The sequence below is a fragment of the Dipodomys merriami genome, unplaced genomic scaffold (assembly GCF_024711535.1).
Source record: "Dipodomys merriami isolate MVZ:Mamm:240054 unplaced genomic scaffold, mDipMer1.0.p SCAF_12, whole genome shotgun sequence".
NCBI lineage: Eukaryota > Metazoa > Chordata > Mammalia > Rodentia > Heteromyidae > Dipodomys > Dipodomys merriami.
In genome coordinates, this window is record NW_027202493.1 from 38,747,073 (window position 1) to 38,770,429 (window position 23,357).

Below are 23,357 nucleotides of genomic sequence, written 5' to 3' on the forward strand. Positions count from 1 at the left end.
TTTTTGTCGGTCCTGGGGCTTGAACTCTGGGCCTGAGTGCTGTCTCTCAGCTCTTCAACTCAAGGCTAGTGCTCTATCACTTGAGACACAGCACCACTTCCAGCATTCTGGTGGTTTATTAGAGATCTTAGTTTCATGAATAGCTAGGATTACAGGCGTGAGCCACCAGCGCCCAGCTCCTAAAATAGTTTTTGAATTAAAAGCCAGAGTTAGAGCCAGGGATCAGTAGCTCACACCTGTAACCCTAGTTACTCAGGCTAAAATCTGAGGATCAGTTCACAGTCAGCCTGGGCAAGAAATTGCCAAAAAAATGGAGTTGTGGCTCAAGTGGTAGAGTTCTAGCCTTGAGCAGAAAAGCTTAGGGACAGCGCTCAGTCCCTGAGTTTAAGCTCCAGGACTGGCACAAATGAAAAAAAGCCAGCATTGAAGGATTCACACTACCTGATTTCAAGAAACTGAACTAAATACATGGCTCAGGTGGTATAGTGCCAGCTGAACCAGCTGAGAGCATGAGGCCCTGAATTCAGCCCTGGTCCCAGGACAAAAAAATTACTTTATACAGCTATAATAATCAAGATAGTAAAGTTATTTTTGTTTCTTGTTGTTTGCATGTTTCTTGTTGTTTGCCTAGGCACTGAGTGACCAATAATTTCTTTAAAAGATACTCAACATTACTTGTCATCAAGAGAAAACAAAAATCACAATGGAATGCCACTAAAAAATAAAATACATCCACTAGAATGGCTAAAATTCAGACTGACAATGCCTAATGTTGACAAAGATGCAGAACAATTAGAATTCTTGTACAAGAACTGCACAATAGAAGTCAATGCTTGCTGCTTCCTTATGAACACATCTCTAAGCTTTGGGGTGCTAAGGGCCTCGGTAAACTTGGCCCTCACAGTAATTCTCACTCCGTGGCTCTGGACCAGCAGCAGCAAGTTCACCTGGGAGCTTGTAAGAAATTTTAATTCTCTTGACCCCACCTTTTTCCAACTCAATGGGAAACAGCGGAAAGGCTGACAATTGTTTGTTAACAAATGCACAGGTGATTCTGCAGCACAGAGGAGGAAAGGACAGAAGAATGAACGAGGAGGATGTTCTTGAAGGCTGATTGGATACCTCCCCCTTCCCAGGCTTCTTAACAGCCTGGTAGGGCAGAGAGCTTTGGCTCCAATAAAGGTGATGAGGCTGCCGTGAACGGGAGGACACATGGCTTGACCGGCAGCGCGGTAAGACTGAGCGGGGGCTGAGAAGGCCAGGACCCAGGGGGGGAGTAGAACTGGGCCCAAAATGGACACACACCCAAGGGCAGACAGGCAGCCTCACCGCCAGTTTCAGGCCTGGGCTGTGGGAATCGTTCTCTCCGTAAGCTCTTCTGTCTGGGAGTGTTCGAGGCTTGCCTTTGAGCTGTTGTGAACAGTGGGACAGTTGATTCTTGTCTTCTGAGAGGTTTTAAATGTCCCTTGACCTTGGCAGGCCCCCCAAAGCCTTGCCACCTACTGCTTCTCTGCTGGCACCAGAATGAGTGCTGCTGAGCTCCAAGCAGGGGCCTAGGGCCTCACCTCAACGCAGGCCCCCTTCTTACAGCTGCCCGGCCACCCCATTGCTACCTGGGACCAAGTTAGGACAGCACCAGCAGCATGGCTGACAAGGAAACCAGGACCATGCTCTGGGGTGAGTGAGGGCCGAGGCTCTGCCCAGCTCAGCCTGCCACGTCCCACTGTCCCCGAGCTGAGACAAGATGGAGGTGCTGCTGCTGAGCTGGTCCTCCTGGGGTTGAGGGAAGCAAAGGAGCTTGTACGGCCTCCCCTGGGCCTTTTGTGCTCCCAGTGTCATTCCTCCCTTCCTGGGCAGGTGCTGAGCTAAATCAGGAGAAGCGGTCTTGCACCTTCAAGCCCCAGCTGGAGAAGAAAGAGAGCTGTAGGCTGGTGATCAGTACGGTGGGTGTTCCTCCAAGGATGGGAGGGAGGATGAGCAAGAGCAATGATGGGTCTCAACAAGTGACAGTGATGAGGTGCCCCTGTGCTTTTGATCCCTCTCAGATCTGCCTGAGTGAGAAAGCCAAAGAAGAGGTGAACCGGGTGGAGGTCCTGGCCCCAGCAAACATGGAGGACAGGAAGTTACAGCCCATCACTATTGCCTCGCTGAAGCCCTCTGTCCTGCCCATGGTGAGCCTCTTCCCTCAGCTGCCCAACCTTACCCCCAGAGTGGGCCTGCATGCAAAGGAAGGTACTGCCATGCTGCGCAGGTCCAGCCAGGTCAGACAACGTGAGAGAAGCAATAGCAGCCCTGTGCACAGCCTGCTCCTCTCCTCACTCATCCTTGCCGCATACCCCGGGCAAACCAAGGAGCTCTCCTTAACGGTAACGCTGTTAAGTTGTTCACTGCCAGTGACTGAGACACTGGTGACTTAGCTATCACTAATGTATCCAGAAGCTCTCATTTCTGCCAGTTTATCTTGGGCTTTCTGTGCAATTAACCATGGTTTGTGCATAATGATAGGGATTTTCTTTTCTTTTGGGGGGAAGGGGGGTCCGGTCGTGGGGCCTGAACTCTGGGCCTGGGCGCTGTCCCTCAGCTCTTCAGCTCAAGGCTAGCGCTCTACCACTTGAGCCATGGCACCACTTCCGGCTTTTTTTCTTTTTGCTTATGTGGTGCTGAGGAATCGAACCCAGGGCCTCATGCATGCAAGGCAAGTGTTCTACCACTGAGCCACCTTCCCAGTCCCCTTTTCTTTTTTTATTTAGTCAGTTGTGGAACTTGAACTCAGGACCTGGTACTGTCCCTGAGCTTTTTTGTTCAAGGTTAGCACTCTACCACTTTGAGCCACTTCCAGTTTTTGGGTAGTTAATTGAAGATAAGAGTCTCATGGAAATCCAGGTACTAGTGGCTCAACACCTGTAATCCTAGCTACTGTGATCTGAGGATCACAATTCAAAGCCAGCCTGGGCAGGAAAGTCCATGAGACTCATCTCCAAAAAAACCACCAGAAAACCGGAAGTGGTACTTTGGCTCAAGTGGTTGAGTGTTGGCCTTGAGCTGAATTGCTAAGGGACAGCACCCAGGCCGAGTTCAAGCCCCAGTACTGACAAAAAAAAAAAAAAAAGTCTCATGGACTTTCCTGCCTGGTCTGGCTTTGAACTGCAATCTTCATAGCTCAGCTCCCTGAGTAGCTAGGATTACAAACTTGAGCCAAGGGTGCCCTGCTCTTTTATATTTTTTTCTTCCTAACTTTTTAGATTGGTCTTATTATGTAACCCCAGGCCAGACTTCATTTTGAGATCTTCCTGCCTCAGCCTTCTGAGTGCTGGGATTACAGACTTGTGCCACCAAGTCTGCCTGCTTTTTCTGTGTATATAATTCTGTTGCACTGCTGCATGGACTAGGACCCCAATATCATACAGCTGCTCCTCAACTCATAACGGGTTTGTATTCAAATAGATGCATGATGCATTGGAAGTATCATAAATGGAGAATGCATTTACAAAGATATGATCTAGTTTGGATATACTGTGGCAACAGAGCCAACAGGATTTGCTGACATATCAGACATAGAATGTAAGGAAAAACTCCTGTGCCTGACTCTATAGAATAACAGCTTGTCCTGATTGAATAGAAAAACAACTATCTATTGGGACAGGATGGTGGATATAGATTATAATTTTCTTTTTTTTGGGGGGGGGTCCAGTTGTGGGGCCTGAACTCTGGGCGTAGGCGCTGTCCCTCAGCGCTTCAGCCCAAGGCTAGCACTCTACCACTTGAGCCACAGCACCACTTCCGGCTTTTTTTCTTTTTGCTTATGTGGTGCTGGGGAATCGAATTCAGGGCCTCATGCATGCAAGGCAAGTGCTCTACCAACTGAGCCACCTTCCCAGCCTGGATTATAATTTTCTAAAGATCTGTGTTAAATGTGGGATATCTAACAGCTACCCAGTTGATTATAGGACTGGAAATTCAAGTGAGAGGGTCATAAGAACCGGGGGAATATGTACGGATAGAAAAGGAAGTAGAAATGAAAAACTGAGTGCTGGTGTGTCACGCCAGTAATCCTAGCTACTCAGGAGGTTGAGATCTGAGAATGACAGTTTAAAAGTCCAAAAGAATCTTATTTCCAATTAACCACCAAAAGCCAGAAGTGGAGCTGTGACTCAAGTAGGAGAGCACTTGAAAAAGCTAAGGGACAGTGCCCAGGCACTGTAGAGAATGAGAGGCTCAGTTACCCAGTTTAGGATAGAGACCACCTCAGCAGGAGGGTGGAGGGTTGAGAACTGAGACTTACAGGACCCATGAACCTAGGCAGTAAGGGAGAGTCTGCTTGTGATAGCCCCTGTCAGGTGCCAAGATCTGAGTTACCCTGTCTTTCCCTGACCTTTCCCACTGCAGGTCACCATGTCAAGAGTAGAGCTTTCTCCTCCAGTCACTTTTCATCTTCGGGCTGGCTCAGGACCTGTGTTCCTCAGTGGGCAGGAGTGCTACGGTAAGTCAGAGCTTGGATATGGGCAAGGGGTGGGGGTGCAGTACTGAGCTCAGGGCATGACTCAAACACTTGAAGAATTCCTGATTTTTTTTTCTGGATAAACTCCCCAAAGGCAACATGATTGCCCCTGGCCTGCACTGGAAGGCCATAGGGAAGGATCAGGATCCAGTACTTCTTCAGCTCCCAGCAGTGTCCTCTGTGGGCTGCAGCCCTCACTTGTAACATAAGAAGCTGTCTTTTATTTTTTTAATTGGTCATGTGGTTTGAACTCTAGGCCTGGGCACTATCCCTGAGCTCCTCAGCTCAAAGCTATACCCCTTGAGCCATAGCACCACTTCTGGTTTTCTAGTGGTTTATTGGAGATAAGGGTCTCATGGACTTTTTCTTGCCTGGGATGGCTTTGAGCCTCCTGAGTAGCTAGGATTACAGGCATGAGTACTGGCACCCAGCCCAGAGTGTCTTTTTTGATATTATTATTGGTCATGGCATTGAACTGAGGTCCTGAGCACTGTCCCTAAGCTTTTGTGCTCAAGGCTAGTGCTCTACTACTTTGAGCCATACCTCCACTTCCACATTTCTGGTGGTTAATTTGAGATAAAAGTCCTATGGACTTTTCCTGCCTGGGCTGGCTTTGAACTGTGATCCTCAGATCTTTGCCTCCTGAATAGCTAGGATTACAGGTGTTAGCCATACGTGCCCAGTTTTCAGTCTTTATAGAAATAAATTGGGTATTCGAAAGAAGCTCAGAATACGCTAGATAGTATAAAGCCATAATTAGGGTCTTCTTCCTGCCTCCAAGCCCTTGGCATGTTTCACTTTCCTTAACTGCCTGTTTCAGGTTCTGCCTGTTTCTTGTCTTTTCCATCTTACGTTGTTATAAAATACCCAGCCTTGGGTATTTATTATAAAGAAAAGGATTTGTCAGCCTGATGGAACATGCCTATAATCCCAGCACTTGGAGGCTGAATGGAGGATCATGAGTTTGAGGCCAATGTGGATTACATAGTGAGACACTGTCTTTAAAAAAAAAAAATCATCCAGGCACCAGTGGCTCACCACACCTGCAATCCTAGCTACTCAGAAGACTTGATCTGAGGACCAAACAGACTAGGGAGGAAAGTCTGAGACTCTTACCTCCAATTAAACACCAAAAAACTGGGAAATGGAGCTGTGGTTCAAGCAGTAGAGTGCTAGCCTTGAGCAAAAGAAGCTCAGGGACAGTGCCCAGGGCCCTGAGTTCAAGCCCCAGGACTGGCAAAATAAATAAAGACCTAGTCCCTTAAGACAGAATTAGTGTATTCACGAGAGTGGATCCTCATGACCAATCGTCTAGGCCCCAGCTCTTGTAGTTGTCAGCAGGGCAGTATTGCCACGCTGGGGGTCAAGCTGGGGGCACATGAACCACGGCAGGGAGCAGGCACAGGCCGGCCTGCCGTGGTCATGCTCTTTCCTTCCCTACGTACCCACTTCCCAGTACATGTCTTCCCTCATACCCTTACCTTTCTGTTGCTTGCCTTGGGCTGGGGTCTTTCTCTATTCCCTGACTCACCCTGGCCCCTGTTTTGGGGTACAGAAAAATAGGTGTACATATTCAGCCCCAGGGTTCCCCCAAAACCACACATGGAGTGAAACGGGCCCTAAAGTAAGAAGCAGATATCACCTAGACCCCAAAACTCTGCCTTTCCTTCCCTACCTTGCATCCACCTCGCCCACAACTTCGCAGAGCTTTCAGACTTATCCTGGATTGACGAAGAAGGGGAGGAAGAAATTGAGGAAGAGGAGGAGGAAGACTTTGAGGACGAAGATGTAGATGTGTCTCTAGAGGACACCCCTGTCCGGCATGGGAAGAGGCTGGTACCCCACAAGCATATAAGCGTGACTAAGGTGGGAAAAAGAACAATGCGGCCTTCAGTGTGGTTGGGACCCTGTAGAGGCAGCTGGGAGGAACTGGGATCCCAGGTTTGGGGTGGAAGATGTCTCTGAGTCCTGCCAGCTGCTCTGCCAGGATGGCTTGGGCCTGGAGAGTCGGTTCTGGCCCTGCGTTTCAGCTGAACTCTCTAATAATGCTTGTCTTTGATTCCCAGAAAAAAAAGCTGGAAAAAGAAGAAGAGGCAGCAAGGTAACTCTGTCTATTCAATTTCCCTAGATTCTGTGCGTAAGATACGTAGTACTAGAAAGCACGATACCACTGGCATGTATACAGACTCACATCTGCACACACATGGACTGGGGTCAGCACAGCCATCTTGGAAAGCATGCACATGTTCTATTTTTGGACCTCGTTTCACTTAGGCAATCCTTCCAGAGAATGGGGGAGTATGGAGGAAATTGTATGAGCAAGGAAACTTACCATGGCTTTGTCCAAATACTAATGAAAAATGGAAGCCCTCTAAATGTCTACCACATCATAATTAACTAAAACATTGTATCTTTTCTCTGTGGCTGGGCAAAGGGAATGTCACACGATGCTTTTAAATTGCACAGCAGCCTGGAAAGTGTTGACAAGAGTTAAAAGGACAAGATGCATATAATTTTATTTTTATATACATTAAACATAATTTATAAGAACATTAATATTGGTAGGAAGTAAGGAAAATTATCAGTAACATCCTCATATTTGCTATGTTATATGCAATGTGGTTAAGATTTTACAAAGAAAAAAGTATTTTTGATAACTGAAAGAAAGCAGATGGAAAGCCGGGCGCTGATGGCTCACGCCTGTAATCCTAGCTACTCAGGAGGCTGAGATCTGAGGATCGCGGTTCAAAGCCAGCCCGGGCAGGAGAGACCGTGAGACTCCTATCTCCAATAAACCACCAGAAAACCGGAAGTGGCGCTGTAGCTCAAGTGGTAGAGCGCTCGCCTTGAGCTGAAGAGCTGAGGGACAGCGCCCAGGCCCAGAGTTCAAGCCCCACGACCAACAAAAAAAAAAAAAAAAAGAAAGCAGATGGAAGCCTAAAAAGAGAAAGACAAATGTTTAAAAAGGAGGAGAAGGGCTGGGCTGGGTGGTAGAGGGATATCGCTCAGTGGTAGGGCACTTGCCTAGCATTTCATGGTCCTGAATTCAATCTCTAGCACCCATCACAAAAATAATAATAATAAAATGAAGAGAGGCAGAGTGCCCTGAGGGAGAGGGTGGAGGGAGGAGCCCCATAGCTTCCAGGCTAGGTCCTTGGCCTCTCTGAACTGTCCAGGCCCAGTTCACTCCCTACGCAGATTAGGAGAGCCAAAGCGATGGCCTTCACTGATTCTTCTGTCTTGCCCACCTGCATCTCTGTTCCTTGCCAACTCCACACTATTCCAGGTCCACTTCAGGTCTAGACAAGAGCCCTGGGAAAAAGGTGAGTAGGAAGCCAGAAGGGTAGGCCTCAGGTGAGCGGGTATTGGGGGGCAGGGGGCAGTAGAGACTGAAGCTCCCTTGCCTCCACAGGCCAAAATCACAATGAAAATTAAGAAACTGGCAGTCAAGAAATGAGGAGCCTGCAATGGCCTTGGCTGTGACAGTGAGAGTCATGCTCTGGTATTCCCCACTGGCCCCTCCGCCTGAGTCAGACTATGACAGCACATGGTGGGGGCCACACAAGAATCCTACACCCTCCCCCGCCCCCAAAAATAACCCTCCAGTTCTAGGAGGTCTTAGAAGAGCCCAACAAGCAAGTGCAGGGCCACAATAAAGTTTACTTGGTCAGTACTGTTCTCTCCTTTCCTGGATGGACCATGTGCCCAGCAGAGGGCGCCTTTAAACTGGCACACCCATCTTCCTTCCTCTCCTCCTCTAAGCCCCTGACTTGGGCTGAGCCAGTCCCTCAAACCCTTTGACAGGACGACGGGACCCCTCTGTACCTCTTACCAGGAAGGACCTGGACCTAGAGGCCCCATGTCCAGAGCCTGCTCCCCTCTTGTGAGACACTTGTCAAAAGTGGGAACTCTTCCAGGCTTCTGTGAGGGTGCTGAGCCCTACATTCACTTGAACAGGGTCCATCCAGCTAAGTGATAATGGCTGGAGGGTAACTGCCTTCCTGGCCAGACCTGGAGTGATGGCCCTGTCTTCATCTCTTGTTGCATAATAGCATGGCTAATAGCAAGGAAACCTCTCCCCCATCCTGCCCCTCCCCCCCATGCTGGGGACTTAGCCTCTGCTAAGCTTCTCTGCATCTCCCCCATGGGCCTGGAGTGGACAAACAAGCAAACCAGTAGATTGTTCTCAATCAGTCCCCCAGCTTGGGAGGTGGATTCAACCCAGAGCCTTGGCAAGCATCCTACCACTTGGACCACATCTACAATTCTTGTTTTCATTTTGTCAGGGCTTCCCTAACTCTGCCTGAGCTAAACTCAAAACTTCCAATCCTCTTGCCCTCTACCTCGAGTATCTGGGATTATAGGTATACATCATCATGCCCAGCTGAGGTCAGAGATCTCTAGGCACCTTCATGGGATGGTCAGCAACCAGAATTTGGACTCCTTTTCAGCTCCTTGGTGTTCACTGAGCCTGGTTTTGGCCACAGCCGCACACCATAGGCAAAACCCAGCTCTTTGCATTCAAGTTGCCTATAATCTAGAGGAAGCATACAAGTATTTCAATGACTAGAAATGCTCTGAAGGAAGCAGCAGCGTTTAGTTAGGTCTAGAGAGGCCTTGGGAGCAAGGCTGCCCAGGGAACAGGGATTCCAGGCGGACCTGGCAGAAAGGTGTTCCTAGGAACAGGAAAGTGTGTGCAAAGTAAGTGCTGGCGGCTGGAGTGAGCATGCAAGTCTATGGAGAAGGAAGGTGGATGGGTGTCATAGCCCTGACAGGCACACTGCGAGCTGTCTATAGATTTGCTTCCTTAGTTCTCACAAATCCCATGAGGTGGGATTTATTAGTCCCACTTCTCAAATGAAGCACAGAGAGGTGACACCAATTTGCATCATCAAGGTCACACAGCAAGGGAGGAAGGAGCCAAGTAATCCTAGCCCCAGGACCCTTGCATTTGGCCACTCTCCTGTTTCACGGGAGAGATGGACGAGGGGCAGGCATTAGAATGATTTCCGTTAAGAGGAGCCCTGGGCACAGACTTCTTCCCAGCCTCCCAAGTCCCAGGCAAGGGCCTGGGTTCTGGATCCACACCAGAGGGCGCTCCTCAGACCCCTGTGGTCACTTGATCGTGGTTTGCTGGTAGGCAGTAGGCATCAGCTAGCAGATAGGAGTCAGTCCAGGTTGCTAGGGTGCCCTTTGCCCTTCTCATGCCCTAATCCTGCTGTGATTCAACAGGAAAGGGGCGCTGGGCTGAGGCAGGTGTGACAGTGGCAGTCGTGCAGCGGGGGGCTCCGTTTGCCACAGCTGGGCTGTGAGGAGGCTCGAGGCAGCCCCAGCTGGAGGGTGTTGAACTTGGCACTAGGGGGTGGATTAACTACAGCAGCGGCTGCTTCTCCCCTCATCACCCCTCACCCCACCCGCCAGGGATGGTCATGAGCCCTCCCTTCTCCCTCCTCTTGCCCCAAGCTCACTCTATTAGGAGAAAGTGCCAACGTTAGGCAAACTGAGGCTCAATCACATAGGTCCAGGCCCTCTTCTTCCATTGTGGCAATGTATCGTCGTTTTCAGTGAGTTCCTAGCTCTGTTGACATGAGAGTAGCCATTTCCTTTGTACAATCTGGGTGCCTGGGACCAGAGAAGTGAAGGGACTTGCGATAGGTCTCACAGCCTATGAGGCCCCAGTCTCTCCATGCTGCCTCTGGGCCCAGCCCTGGCTCTCCTTTGTGGGTAAAGGAGCCAGGAAGCCAGGCATGCAGGTGCAGAATGGGAGAGGTGAGGAACCAGAGATACCTATGCAGGAAGTTTACTGCCCCGTCACGCTGCCGAGTCCCCTGGCATCCACCTCTGCCATCTGTTACTATGGAAACCCAGGCTGGGGCTGAGTGTAGCCAGTGAAATCACCAGGTGTTCAGGCCCAGAGGTCTTGAGCAGCTCCCAATATCTCCCTAACAAATGAACCCCCAACACCCGCCTTCTATTGCCCAGATGACCCCTGCTATCGAACCCTAAGGTCTAAGCTATCCCTGAAGCATCTGTACCCTTTTATCTGTGACCTGGCTTGACCCTGGAACTGAGGTCAAGGGGAGGTGGCCTTTAATACTGCCTGGAAGCTAGTGGGGGTGTCCAAAGATTTCTTGGGGAGTCACGGTCAGACCTGGATGAGATCCGAGACACGGGGAGAAGCATGGAAGGAGCAGAATCTGAAGAATCAAGCTTGAAATGGTGAGAAGACTGTGGATGATGGAAATGGCCAGGAGGCCCAGCAGAGCTGAGAGGTAGGACCAGCCGGCTTGGAGAGGGGTGAGCACTGTTCTTGGAGCCTTCACCCAGCAGGAGCACTTACTGAGCAGTGTGGAGCTCAGCGGTAAGCCAGGTAAGGAGCTCGCTCTAAAACCCCTGGAAGCTTGACATTATTTGACTTTAAATCCCAAAATGCTGGACTCCCAGGGGTGACTTAGAACAGGGCTCACACCAGCACAGGCCAGGCATCCGGGACCCCTGCAGTGGCACTTAGAGTTTGGGCTGGGCCAGACTGAGCGTTCCCAGCTGGAGCTGGTCAGTGCTCCAAAGGTATCTGCTTGGCTTGTTTGTGTGGGGGAAGGTGGCAGACCACTTTGTGGATTGATGGAGCTCAGGAAGGTGAGAAGGAACCCAGGGGTGAGAATTTGACCATCACAGTCAGCTCTCTAGGAAAATAAGTCAACAGCCACAACATATAGGAACAGCCCTCAGTAGAGGGCTGAGCACCTTAAATGGGGTCTTACTCCAAGCGCCCCCCCCCCCGCACTCCCTTTCCACCCAATCACCATCCACCTTTGATCACCAGCTTCCAGGACCCTGGCTGTCACTGTGCCCCTCCAATGAAGCATTCTGGAGGGCATTGCCACAGTCCATGCAGAGAGAGCCCAATAAGATACAGAGCCAGCCATATGTCCAGACCACTGGCAAGCATGTCTTCTTTTTTGTCAAGGGGGTGGGCTGGGCCTTGAACTCAGGGCCTGGGTGCTAAGCTTGTATGCTCAAGGCTGGAGGTCTAACCACTGGGACCACAGCTCTACTTCCAGCTATTTGGGGAGTTCATTGGAAATAAGTGAAACAGACTTTCCTGCCCAGGCTGGCTTTGAACCATGATCCTCAGACCTCATGAGGATCATGTAATCCTACTTCCCGAGTAGCTAGGATTACAGGCGTGAACCCCTGGAGTGGGGGGGGGGGGTCTGCAGCGTGACTTGGGCCTCCCAAGGAAAGGTCCGTGAAGGTCCCCATTTCTCAGAGACCACAGGGGCCCAATGTGGTCTGCTAGGCTCTGTCTGTCTCAAGCCAACTTTGTGCCTCTCTTGGGATCCTCTCAAGAACTCTTCTCCCTCACCTCTCACCTCAACCTGTTGCACCCACTCTTTGCTGCCAGCCAGCCATAGCCCCTCCTCCCTGGTGGCCAGGCCCACCCCTGCCCCCCTGGAGGGAGGCTCCTCCTTTTAATTCTGCCCCAAGCCAGGACCTCTGCCCCCACCCCAGCTCAGTACCTGCTGGCTTACCCTGAGGGGAAGATGGGGCTCCAAACCTGAGGGGGAGCCACTGCCCCAAGACTGGAAGACAAGGGACCCCCTACTCCCACACACACACACTGAGCCTGGGCCAGCAGGTTCTGTGCTTGTGAGCGGGCTGGTCAAGAACAGAGCAGGAGGGCTCAGGGGCCAGCCTCCCGAGAGCTCCAGCGAGCTCCCGCGGCCCCCATCCCCTGTGCCTGGCAGCCCTGGCCCCGCTGCTGCTTCTTCGCAGCCTCACTGGCCAGGAAGGTGGCCACCTCACACCTCAGCTCCCAATTACGCCCCCGCCCTCCTCCCCTTTCCCCCCTCCTCCCCTCTCCCTGCTCCTCTCCCCCCTGAAAACCTGTGGCTCAGAGACCTTCGCTTCTCTGGGACTCTACCCCTGGGACCTGCCCACATCTGCTCCTGAGTTTGGGGGCAGAGGAGGGCAGCAGCCCTGCGAAGTCTGTCCAGCGATGGGAGCTACACGCCTGCTGCCTAACCTGACTCTGTAAGTGCCGCCGGGGACTGGAGCTCTTTTACCCTGTCCAGCCCCACCGCAGACCTGGCTCCCCTGGATTCCCATTTGGGTTGGCTGGGTGGGGCAGGGTAGGGGGCAGGAGTGCACTGGGCTGGCCACTGGCACCTACAGCTGGGTGCACCTTGTCTCTCTACACAGGTGCTTGCAGCTCTTGATTCTCTGCTGTCAAACTCAGGTAGGCACCCCTACCTAGTGTTTGCCCCCCCCCCCCACCTAAGAGGAGGGAAGGTAGTTCTGTCCCCCAGGGAAGTCCACGAAGGACTTAGGTTTGAAGGGCGAACTTAGGGAGCCTGTTGGGGGAGAGGATGTGGCAGACTTGGGGATCACTGAGCTCATCATCTCAGTACTCTGACAGCCCTTTTGGCCCCCCTGGGTCACTGTTGCCCTCTGTACCCCTCTGCCTTGGGCTCCAAGAGGACTGAGCGCTCAGACCCTCCAGATGTGGGGGTGGACGCTCCCAAAGCAGGGAGCAGCTGGAAGTGCGCAGAGGCCATGGCTGCGATGAGACTGGTACCTGAAAGGACAGGTTTTGGTACAAAACTATTTGCATGGCCCACTCCCTCCCCGGCCACTCCCCCTCACACAGGTGTCTGGGCATGGGCGACTCGGGCTTCCTGGGCACACAGTACCCGGCAGGGTGAGGTGACTGCTAACCTACAGAGCATTAGGTCAAGCCGGCAGAGATGCATTTGGGATGGGATTCAGGGTTTTCCTCTCAAGTGTGCCTTCTGCTTCTCCTCGTGCACACCTCCCGCTCCCCCAAGCCTCAGCCCCCCCATACAAGGCTGGCCTCCATCCCCTTTTTCTGTGTGATCCTCCATAAAAGTGCAGCTATTAAAATGCACTGGTCCAGAACCGCTCTGGGGAGCCATGCCTGGCTTTCCCAGGCTGCAGGATTGCTTCTCTTCCCATCCAGTGGGAAGGTAAATGCCTTAAAAAGGGGGGGGGGAGAGGGAAAGGGGCTGCCTTTGAAGCAGTGGGGGGGTGGGAGAGCGACAACACCCCCTTCTTTTCCTTCCCCCTTTTGCTCTAGCCCCGTTCCAGGCCTTTTGCTTCACACGTCCAGGGAGAGCAAGAAGAAAGCCCTCAGCCTGGCCCGGAGGGGGCTGGGGGTGGGCCCAACCTGTTCTGGAAGGGGAATTAGCACAATGGTGCGGCTGGCCGGGCGTTTATGGCCTGGATGAGGCCCCATTCAGGACTCAGGAAGGTGGCAAGGCTGTCCTTTCCCCTTGAAGTGCCCCCTCACCCCCTGGAGGGGGGGCCAGCAGGCTGAGCCACAGCCATGCTTGAGGGGCCGGCTGACAAGCAGCTGTCTCAGGCAGTGGAAGGGGAGGTCCCCCTGCAGCGGGAACATGAAAGGAACAGGCAAGGTCCCGCGGGGAGAGGGCCTTGTGGGCTGTGGGCTGTGGGGCGGGCGTGGGCTGCTTTTGTGAAAGGCTTGAAGGGGGACAAGGAGAGGAGGGGGCTTCTGGGGGCCCTTTCTGCCTCTGACCTGAAACAGACTGCCAGGAGGAGGCTGCCCGCCAAGAGGGGCGGATGGTCTGAACCTGGGCCAGGAGGCTCGGGCTGGGGCAAGCAGGACCCCATCCCTGGCAGAGAGGCCAGCGAGGGCCAAGCCAAGAGAGCTTTCATCCCAAACGCTGGTCCCAGGCCTTTCCAGGCGGGGATGGGGGATAGGGTGCGGGACAGAGATGCTGCTGTCCCAGCATCTCCCGGCCTTGGAGGTGCTGTCAAAGGAATGGACGGTGACATGTCGGAAGGGTCAGCCCTGTGCAGGTCAAACCTCCTGCCCCAGGGGGAGAGTGGCCCCTGACATGCTGAGCTACACCCAGCTCCATCCAGATGGCTGAGATCAGGCCTGGGGATCAAGATGGAATTAAGCCTTTGAGGTGGGGGCAGGAAAGGGCTGTCCCCACACAGGGCAGCAGGATCCAGATGGAGAAAAGTGAACTGAAGCTAGCTGCAGCAGCTGCTGGGGACTGTCACCCTTGCAGGCACCTTGCAGGACACAGAGGGCAGGAAGTAATGTTTCTCCACCGCTGGGTATTGCAGCCGGGGGGGGGGGGGGGCGCAGGGAACTTAGCCCGCTTTCCTATGTTGCCTGCACAGAAATGGCTCCTCCCCCAGCCCTGGCCAGCCCAAGGACAGCAGCTTCTTCAACTGGCCACAAGCCCTGCTCTTGGTGACATTGTGATGTTAGCAGACAGGGGACCCACCGAATAGCAACTCCCACGCTGTCTCCATCTCCCTTCGTGTTTAAGGGGTGATGGTGGAGACTGAATGCAGGGCCTCATGCTTGCTACCACTCAAGCAACATCCTAATCCAACAAACCATACTATCCTAGCATTGAGACTTGGAGATTTATAGATTGGGACTGGGAGGTGTATGTGGAAGAACCCCACACTGCACAGCCCATCCAAGAGAATACTGGAAAAGGTCCTGTTTCTCCAAGGGCCCTAGGCATCTGAAACAAGGTAGGGGAGGACTATAAAGAAATGTATACTGGCCAGGCAGCAGTTGCTCATGCCTGAAATCTTAGCTACTCAGGAGGCTGAGATCTGAGGATGGAGGTTTGAAGTCAACCCTGGCAAGAAAGTCTGTGAGACTCTTATCTCCAATTAACCACCAAAAAGCTGGAAGTGGAGTGTGATTTAAGTGGTAGAGCACTAGCCTTGAGCAAAAAAGTTCAGGGACAGCACCCAGGCTCTGAGTTCAAGCCCCAGGACCTGCACCAGATCGATAGATCGATAGATCGATAGATCGATCGATCGATCGATAGATAGATAGATAGATAGATAGATAGATAGATAGATAGATAGATAGATAGATAGATCGGTAGATAGATAGATCGGTAGATAGATAGATAGATAGATAGATAGGTAGATAGGTAGATAGGTAGATAGGTAGATAGGTAGATAGGTAGATAGGTAGATAGGTAGATAGATAGATAGATAGATAGATAGATAGATAGATAGATAGATAGATGATAGATAGATAGGTAGATAGGTAGATAGGTAGATAGGTAGGTAGATAGATAGATGATAGATAGGTAGATAGATAGGTAGATAGATAGATAGATAGATAGATAGATAGATAGACAGACAGACTATATATGGATCTATCTCTAGTGGCTCAAGCCTGTATGAAGCTAAGCCCTGAAGGTTCTAGATTTAGATCTGGATTTGAAGCCAGTCTGAAGCCAGCCTGATTCCAATTAATCAGCAAAATTCTGGACTGGAGGCATGGCTCAAAGCCTTGTCCTTGACAAGAAAGTCAAGTGAGAGTACAAGGTCTTGTATTCAAACCTCAGTAGCAGCACACACACAAAAAAAAGAAAGAAAGAAAAAGAAAGGGAGGAGGGAGAGGGAGAGAGAGAAAGAGAGATGCTTACAGGGGCTCTACTGGACATTAAAAATAGACACCTAAGAGATGCCAAAATGTCCTCTAGAGACCCTCCTTCAAAGCATCTAACAGACCATCTGCTCCCTGCACATGCACTGCCTTTCCCGGCCAGTGGGAAGGACCAAGGAGCGATGTGGTTATCCTGGCTAATGAGGCCAAGACCCCAGAGAAGAGCAAAGAAGTTTTGTCTAGTGAGTTGTGTGCACTGTGCACTGGCTCCAGGGGACATATGCCTAGGACGCCATGACCTTGAAGGTCCATGGCTCCCGACTTAGGACTGCAGCTCTGTGCTGTTATCACTGTGCTCTCAAAGCCTGGGCATGCCACGAGTTCCTTAGCTCCGGGTAGGCACACAGCCCACCCAGCAGCTTGGGAAAGACATGGCCATACCACATGTGGCTTCTACCTTTCACCCTCTACTCTGCAGGGCAGGTGGCCTGCCCACCACACTCCTCTCCTCATCCCTGTCCCCGACGGATCAGTGGTGGTGTCACCCAAAGCAAATTGACGCTATTTTTCCCTTGGTAACCGCAAAGGGGGAGAATCACCCGTCTCCTAATTTTAACCAGTACGTGAGAGACCAGGGTGCCATGACCGACCAGCTGAGCAGGCGGCAGATCCGTGAGTACCAGCTCTACAGTCGGACCAGCGGCAAGCATGTGCAGGTCACCGGTCGTCGCATCTCCGCCACTGCTGAGGACGGCAACAAGTTTGGTGAGACCTGGTCCTGGCTCCCGGGCCACCTGTACCATTGTGCTGGGCCTGTCCTCCTGGTCCATCCCCAGGTCCTGGGTAAGAGCTGAGGTGCAGTAGGAGAACAGGAAGAAGCCCATGGTAGAGCTCCCCACCCCCAAAGGGCCTACAGGCGGCGTACCTGACAGTCCCCACCCTCTGGCCTGAGTTTGCAGGCCAGTCTGGGCGCTGATGAACAGAGGTCTCTCTCCCCTCCCCGCCTTGTCCACAGCCAAGCTCATTGTGGAGACTGACACATTCGGCAGCCGCGTGCGCATCAAGGGGGCAGAGAGTGAGAAGTACATCTGTATGAACAAGAGGGGCAAGCTCATCGGGAAGGTGAGAACTGTGAGATAGGGTCTGGTGGGCTCCCAGCGGTGGGAGCAGGCAGGGCCCCAGTGGCACAGCGCACTCCCTCTGCCAAGCCCCACCCGCCTGGGGAAAGACCGAGCCCTACACTGTGACAGTCCCTCAGAACACCCAATCAATCACTCCCCTGCCTCTCTATTAAATGACACCCTGGGAAGGGACGAAGGGATCCATGAGAGTCCCTCGCTCTGGAATGGGGAGTATTTATTTCCCCTAGCAGCCATCAAGGTGAATTTTAGCACCTATAGGATATCACACGTAAGGTGGCAGCCACAGCCCATGTGGAGGGCTATGGACTGACAAGGGTTAAAAGTTAGGGTACCCATATAAGGCAGAAGCTCTCCCCAAGTTCAGCAAGGTCCACAGGCTCCAACTAGCAAAATGCACACTAAGAACCTACTTGTACTGGTACTGATGAAACCTTCCTTAGTGTTGGGCCTAATACTCTATGTGTGTATGTACATGTACATGGGTGCCTACAGGCCAATCGTGGAGCCTGAATTCAGAGCCTGAGCTTTTGTGCTTGTGGCTAGCACTCTTACCACTTGAACCACAGCTGCACTTCCAACTTTTTGGTGTTTAGCTGGAGATAAGACTCTCATGTAATTTCCTGCCCAGGCTGGCTTCAAATCATGATCTTGAGATCTCAGCTTCCTGAGTAGCTAGGATTATGGGCATGAGCCACCCTGCACCTGGTTCACTTTTGGGGTTTTGTAGGGTTGTTTTGGCTGCACTAGAGTTTGAACTCTAGGTGCTAGGAAAAACACTCATCACTTAAGCCACACCCCGGGACCCAGCAGTTTTGGTAAGAATTGTGTTTCTGTTGGAATCAGGCAATTCTGGCTGTGCTTAGTGAGCTCAGGCTTCTCTCTGTGAGAAGGGGCGTAGGGTCAAGTGAGCGGCTGTGTCTGACACCTCTTTCCTTTCATCAGAGACCATGGCCTCCACCTGGCAAGCAGGCCTCACTGGGCCTGCCTGACAGTTCTCAGGTGCCAAGTTCCCCCACCCCCAAGTGCTCAGCTGAGCAGATTATTACTTGATCTTTACCGGGCCGCTCAGTTTCTCCGTGGTTCAACCTTGCTTAGGGAACACAACTGCCAGGTGACTCCAGGCCAAGCCTGTGCATTTCCCCCACGTTGCCTAATAGATGCCCGCCTCACCTGGAGCTGCTTGGGCTCACTGACTCGGTGGTTCCATAAAACGGGCTCAAGGACAGCTACCGCCGATGGTGGGTGGACACTTCCCCTCCTCTCCTCCCTTCTGTAGCCCAGCGGGAAGAGCAAAGACTGCGTGTTCACCGAGATCGTGCTGGAGAACAACTACACGGCCTTCCAGAACGCCCGGCACGAGGGCTGGTTCATGGCCTTCACCAGGCAGGGCCGGCCCCGCCAGGCCTCCCGCAGCCGCCAGAACCAGCGAGAAGCGCACTTCATCAAGCGCCTCTACCAGGGCCAGCTGCCCTTCCCCAACCACGCCGAGAGGCAGAAGCAGTTCGAGTTTGTGGGCTCGGCCCCCACCCGCAGGACCAAGCGCACGCGGAGGCCCCAGCCCCTCACGTAGTCGGGGGTGCCGCAGCCTTCCCCCCCATCCTTCCCCATCCAGAGAGGGGGCTGGGTGGAGGGGGGGGAGGTAGACCCCAGGAAGCAGCGGAGCCCCGGCGGGGAAGGCCACGGCACTTCCGGCCCCCGGGGGCGGGCTCAGCACGCTGGCTCGGCCCGCCAGGCCTGGGGCACCTCCCCCGGCTCCAGGGCCAGCCTCTGCCTGACAAGTGGACAGGACAGTAGATTAGACCTAGCCCACTGGGACCTGGACCTGGCTGTCCTCCAATCGTGTTCCCCTGAACCCCCTTAGTCCGCCCCCAGATCCCTCCTGGCCTGACAGAGGGGCTTGTGGTTTAGCGTCCGTGCCTCCTCCTCCCCGGCCCCGGAATAAAACCATTTTCCAGCAAACGGGTGATCTGCAGCAGTGGGGCGGGCTGTTCACCTGGAGACGACCCCGGTAGTCCGGGGTCACCGCGGCCGGGGCGGCAGGTGCGGGGCGCGGGGGCCTCGGCGGCGGGGCGGCCCCGGGATGGCCCCTCCCTCCCTCCCTCCGCCGGCCCCGGTGTCCCGGCTCCCCAAGCGCGGCCCGTGCTACCTGTTGGGGCGAGGAAAACCCAACCCCTAGGCGCGGCCGGGGCGGCGGAGGGCCGAGCCCAGGCCTCGGGGTTCGGGCCAGGGGCGGCGGGCGGGCGGGCCGGCGGGACTGCGGCCCCAGGACGCCCGGAGACGCCGCTCGCGGAGCAAGGTCGGCGGGGCGGAGGGTGGGACGGCGGGAAGGGGGTGGGGGCGAGAACGCGTCCCCCCCACCCCGCCCTCGTCCTCCGGGACCCCCGCGGGGGGACCCAGGCGGGGCCCACACCTGAGCGCAAGCCTCAATTAGCGGCGGCGGGGGCGGGCAGGGCCCCGATTGTCCCCGGAGCGGAGCGCGGCGCGGCGCGGGGGCGGGGAGGCCCTGCCCCCACCCGGCTCCCGGGTGGGTGGGCTTTCCCAGAGGCCTCCAGGTGTGCCCACACCATAAAAGCCACCCTTCCCCTTCCAGCGCTGGCTTTTCATCTGGTCAAGGGGGGGGGGGGCCTTTCGGAGGGGGGCCGCCCCTCCCTCCTCTGGGCGCTCCCCCGCCTCAGTTTCCCTTCCCCTCCTTTCTAAGAAAATGCTGGGGGGCGGGGAGGATGGTGACCGAGAGAAGAAACAGGATGAAAGCCATCCCTTCTCCCCACTTCTCCCCAGAATGGGCTGAACGGAAAGAGGTGGGGGCGGCGGCGGCGGCCGGGGTGGGGGGGACCCCGCGGGCCGGGGCCGTTTGGAAGGTGGAAATCTTGCAGCCCAAGAGGGAGGTCCGCCCTCCAGCTCGTCATAATTACTTGCCCCCCCCCCCCAAGCGCTTAATCCCGGTGAGGAGCGCGGCAGTGTCGGGGTCGTTTTGTTTTTCTGGGGTGTGTGTGGGGCGGGTGGTCTGGGGCTGCAGCTGATAACTTGCCGGTTCAATGGGACTCTAAAACTGGGGTAACACCCAGCAATTACTTGAGGACAAAGGGTTGGGGCCCCCCAGGTGTGGAGGACTGGAGGTGGAGGGGGCGTGGAGGGGGGAGGGCCGTTGGGCAGGGGGGGACCCTGATCCCTCAGATTTCCGCAGGAATTTGAGACATTTCTTTGAGACTCTAGACTGCCTCTCCCCCCCCTCCCCACTCCTGCTCGAGTTAGAGACAGCTTCAAAGGTGGACGGGGGCCTTTGTCTGGCCTGGGCTTTCTTCTTGGCCTCCCTCCGGCCCCTCCCTCCCTCTTTGACCTCCCCAGCACAGTCAGGCCCCTGGGGGCCCGGGCTCCAGAAAGCCTTCACTGTTTCCTTTCTTGCTATTCGAGGTGAGGCCTGGCAGACAGAGACCGGGACCTGGAAAGGGCTAGCGAGGGCAGCGTTCCAGGCGAAGGCCGGCTCAGGAAGTGCCTGTACCCAACCTGCGGCCCTGCGCTTAGTGTCCGATTTCTCATCTGACTTTAGGTCCCTTGGCCAGGGGTGAAACCCCGTGGAGGCCCCCTACCCCAGGTAACTCTTCCCATCCTGGGAAAGTCTGCTGGGCTTGTCCCATCCGAGACGGTACAAAGAAGAAGCCAGAGCCAAGGATGGTGGCACATGACTGTAATATCACCTCTGGGGAGGCTGAGGCAGGAGAAATGAGAGTTGGAGAGGTCAGCTTGGGCTATATAGTGAAACTCGAGCTTAAAAAAAAGAAAAAGTAAACCAGAGGCCTAGGGCATGTGTTTGTGGTGGGAAGGATGGCCTACACCTGCCGTGAGCCCTGGTTGTTTTCAAGTGCTTAAAACTTCTAAGCAGGTGTGAGCATTGTAGGCCTTGCTACTGGGGCAAGGTGAATATCCCATCAAGAAGAGAGATTCAGGTGGAGGGAGGTGGCTGGCAGGCGCCTTGCTTGTTGAAGGTGACTGTAGAGCTGCTTAAGATTAGTCTGTATATTGATCTCCACCTTCTCCCTCCTGTCCCCGAACAGGGAGCCAGGGAAGAAGTCCACTCACTTTTTTTAAATGTCAGTCATGAGACTTGAACTCAGGGCCTGAGCACTGTCCCTGAGCTTTTGTGCTCAAGGCTAACTACCACTTTGCACCATAGCCCTACTTCCAGTTTTCCCGTAGTTAATTGGAGATAAGAGTCTCCCAGGCTTTCCTGCCCCTGCTGGCTTCAAACCACGATCCTCAGATCTCAGCCTCCTGAGTAACTAGGGTCACAGGCATGAGCCACCGGCACCCAGCCGCCACTCACTTCTTAAGCAATGAGAACCACTTCTCCGTATGTCACACTTCTCCACGATGTCCTTCAGATGCCAGTGGCCTCCCAGTTACCAAGCCAGAACTCAAACCCCACTCCCCAGCCTTGCCCTAGATCCTAAATGCTTGACTCTGAGGACCATCCCTTCTGTACTTCTCTCCCCCACCCCCGCCTGCAGGAGGTGTCCCCTGCAGGCTTCTGTCCTGGCTTTTCCACTGGAAACCATGCCTCAGGTCCTCCATGGTCTTCCCCCAGTGCTCTCCCTCACCATCTCCACACCACAGCCATCACTCTCGCACACAGCTGCTTGCTCTCCCAGCCCCTGCCACTCAATGCATAGCACACTTTCCTGCGATCTGCCTAGAGTCTTTGCCCACCCTCCAATGCCCTGCACCCCTCTGATGCCTCACATAGTTGCTCTCCCTCCTTCTTCTACAACCCTTCCCCTCTCCTGCCTTACCACACACCACATCTTGCCCAGGCCTGTCATGTCACTATGATTTTCTTTTTCTCTGTGTGTGGCAGTTGGTGGGGGGAGAGGGATCCTAGAGATTGAACCCAAGGCCTCAATCTTCCTAGGCAAGCATTCTGTCATGTGAGCTGTACCCCCACTGTTTTTGTTTTTATTCTGGTTTTGAGACAAGGCCTCTGCTCATTTCAAACTCTCAATGTTACTGCCTCTAACCTTCCCAAATTGCTGGGATTGCAGGTGTGCCTCACCACACCCAACTGCTAACATGGTTATTCAGGCCTTCCCGTTCAGTCGCTGTCCAGACCACTCCTGTACTACAGCTCTCCTTCCAGGCCCTGGAAAGCCAGAATGCTTGCCCACTGCCAGGCATTTTTAAAGTTCCCATAGACCACATTGTATTTGTATGCGTGCTCTCCCAGACCACAACCCTCGCCCCTGCTCCAGCCCCATCTCTACAGTGGCTGGGCCTTGCCATCATTCACATACCCTTGCATCCTAACCTGTATCAGTTTGTCCATCATGCATGTCACCAACAAGTCTCAAAGATAGCCATCCCCCATTGTGCCCAAGACAGTACAGCACGGAGGGGAAGTTTGTGTGGAAGGCAGACAGCAAGCTGGTCCTCAGGGTTCAGGCTGGGCAGGAAGCTAGCGTCCCAGGTGTGCTCAGGAAGGAGAGGTCTTTGGGAGTTACTCTATATATTCTATATAATATATAAATACATGTACATACATACTGTGCTGATCCTTCTGTTAACTAAAGAAGACGGAGCTCTCGGGGCAATTGAGATTTAATTGGAGAGATATGCCCATAAGCACTTAGTTCCTTCATCGGGCTTCTGGAAATCAGCCTTTGGTACATCCCAAAAGAGTGAAAGAGGAAATAAGTACTAGAAATAAAGAACTGAAACGTGCTGAGGTCCAGAGACATGGCGGCAACCCGAGGCGGTCTCACCCAGATCCCATACGTAGGACTGGAAGATTATTCCCACATGTCATGGCTGACCATGGGTATGTGAGTCCCATTCTGTCTAGGTTCTTATTGTCCACATGGCCTCCAAAGAAATGCGCTCTGCTCCTCTACCCAAGCCCAGTGGCTGCACAAAAGGGGAGACACAGAGGGAAAAGGGCATGAGAAAGCAGGCTTCCAGGCAGGAATGCGTGAGGTGTGCTCCGGGGAAAGTGAGCCACAGCTCCATTTGGCAGGAAGTGAAAGTTTGCATAAAGAGTTGGGTCACTTTAGGAAGTTTGGGACTGAACACTAATGGCTCAGTCCTGTAATCCTAACTACGCAGGGGGCTGAGATCTGAGGATCTTGGCAGACAAATTCGACTCCCATCTCCAGCAAAACACTGGAGGCAGAGGCATGACTCGAGCTGTAGAGTGGTAGCCTTGAGCAAAACAGTTAAGCAAGAGTGTGAGGCCCTGGGTTCAAGCCCCAATACCAGCACGCGTGTACACACACACACACTATGAATTCACGTGTGGATGCTGTGACACGGA

The 23,357-nt window shown here is 53.6% G+C and overlaps 2 protein-coding genes across 3 annotated transcripts; both read left to right on the plus strand.

The window, feature by feature from the left end:
- Positions 1-1,643: 1,643 nt before the first annotated feature.
- Positions 1,644-7,955, plus strand: Npm2 (nucleophosmin/nucleoplasmin 2). The gene is made up of 8 exons (XM_070015922.1): positions 1,644-1,677; positions 1,858-1,943; positions 2,046-2,171; positions 4,387-4,480; positions 6,204-6,364; positions 6,565-6,599; positions 7,785-7,821; positions 7,911-7,955. Exons 1-8 carry the CDS (start codon positions 1,644-1,646, stop codon positions 7,953-7,955), a joined length of 618 nt encoding a protein of 205 aa, XP_069872023.1.
- Positions 7,956-12,488: 4,533 nt separating this feature from the next.
- Fgf17 (fibroblast growth factor 17) lies at positions 12,489-18,632 on the plus strand. 2 transcript variants are annotated; one of them, XM_070016003.1, is made up of 5 exons: positions 12,489-12,532; positions 12,701-12,737; positions 16,502-16,679; positions 16,930-17,036; positions 18,333-18,632. In XM_070016003.1, exons 1-5 carry the CDS (start codon positions 12,498-12,500, stop codon positions 18,624-18,626), a joined length of 651 nt encoding a protein of 216 aa, XP_069872104.1. In that variant the 5' UTR covers positions 12,489-12,497; the 3' UTR covers positions 18,627-18,632. The 2 variants fall into 2 exon arrangements, with proteins under 2 accessions (XP_069872104.1, XP_069872105.1); XM_070016004.1 differs by having other exon boundaries at positions 12,498-12,532; positions 16,535-16,679; positions 18,333-18,626.
- Positions 18,633-23,357: the final 4,725 nt, after the last annotated feature.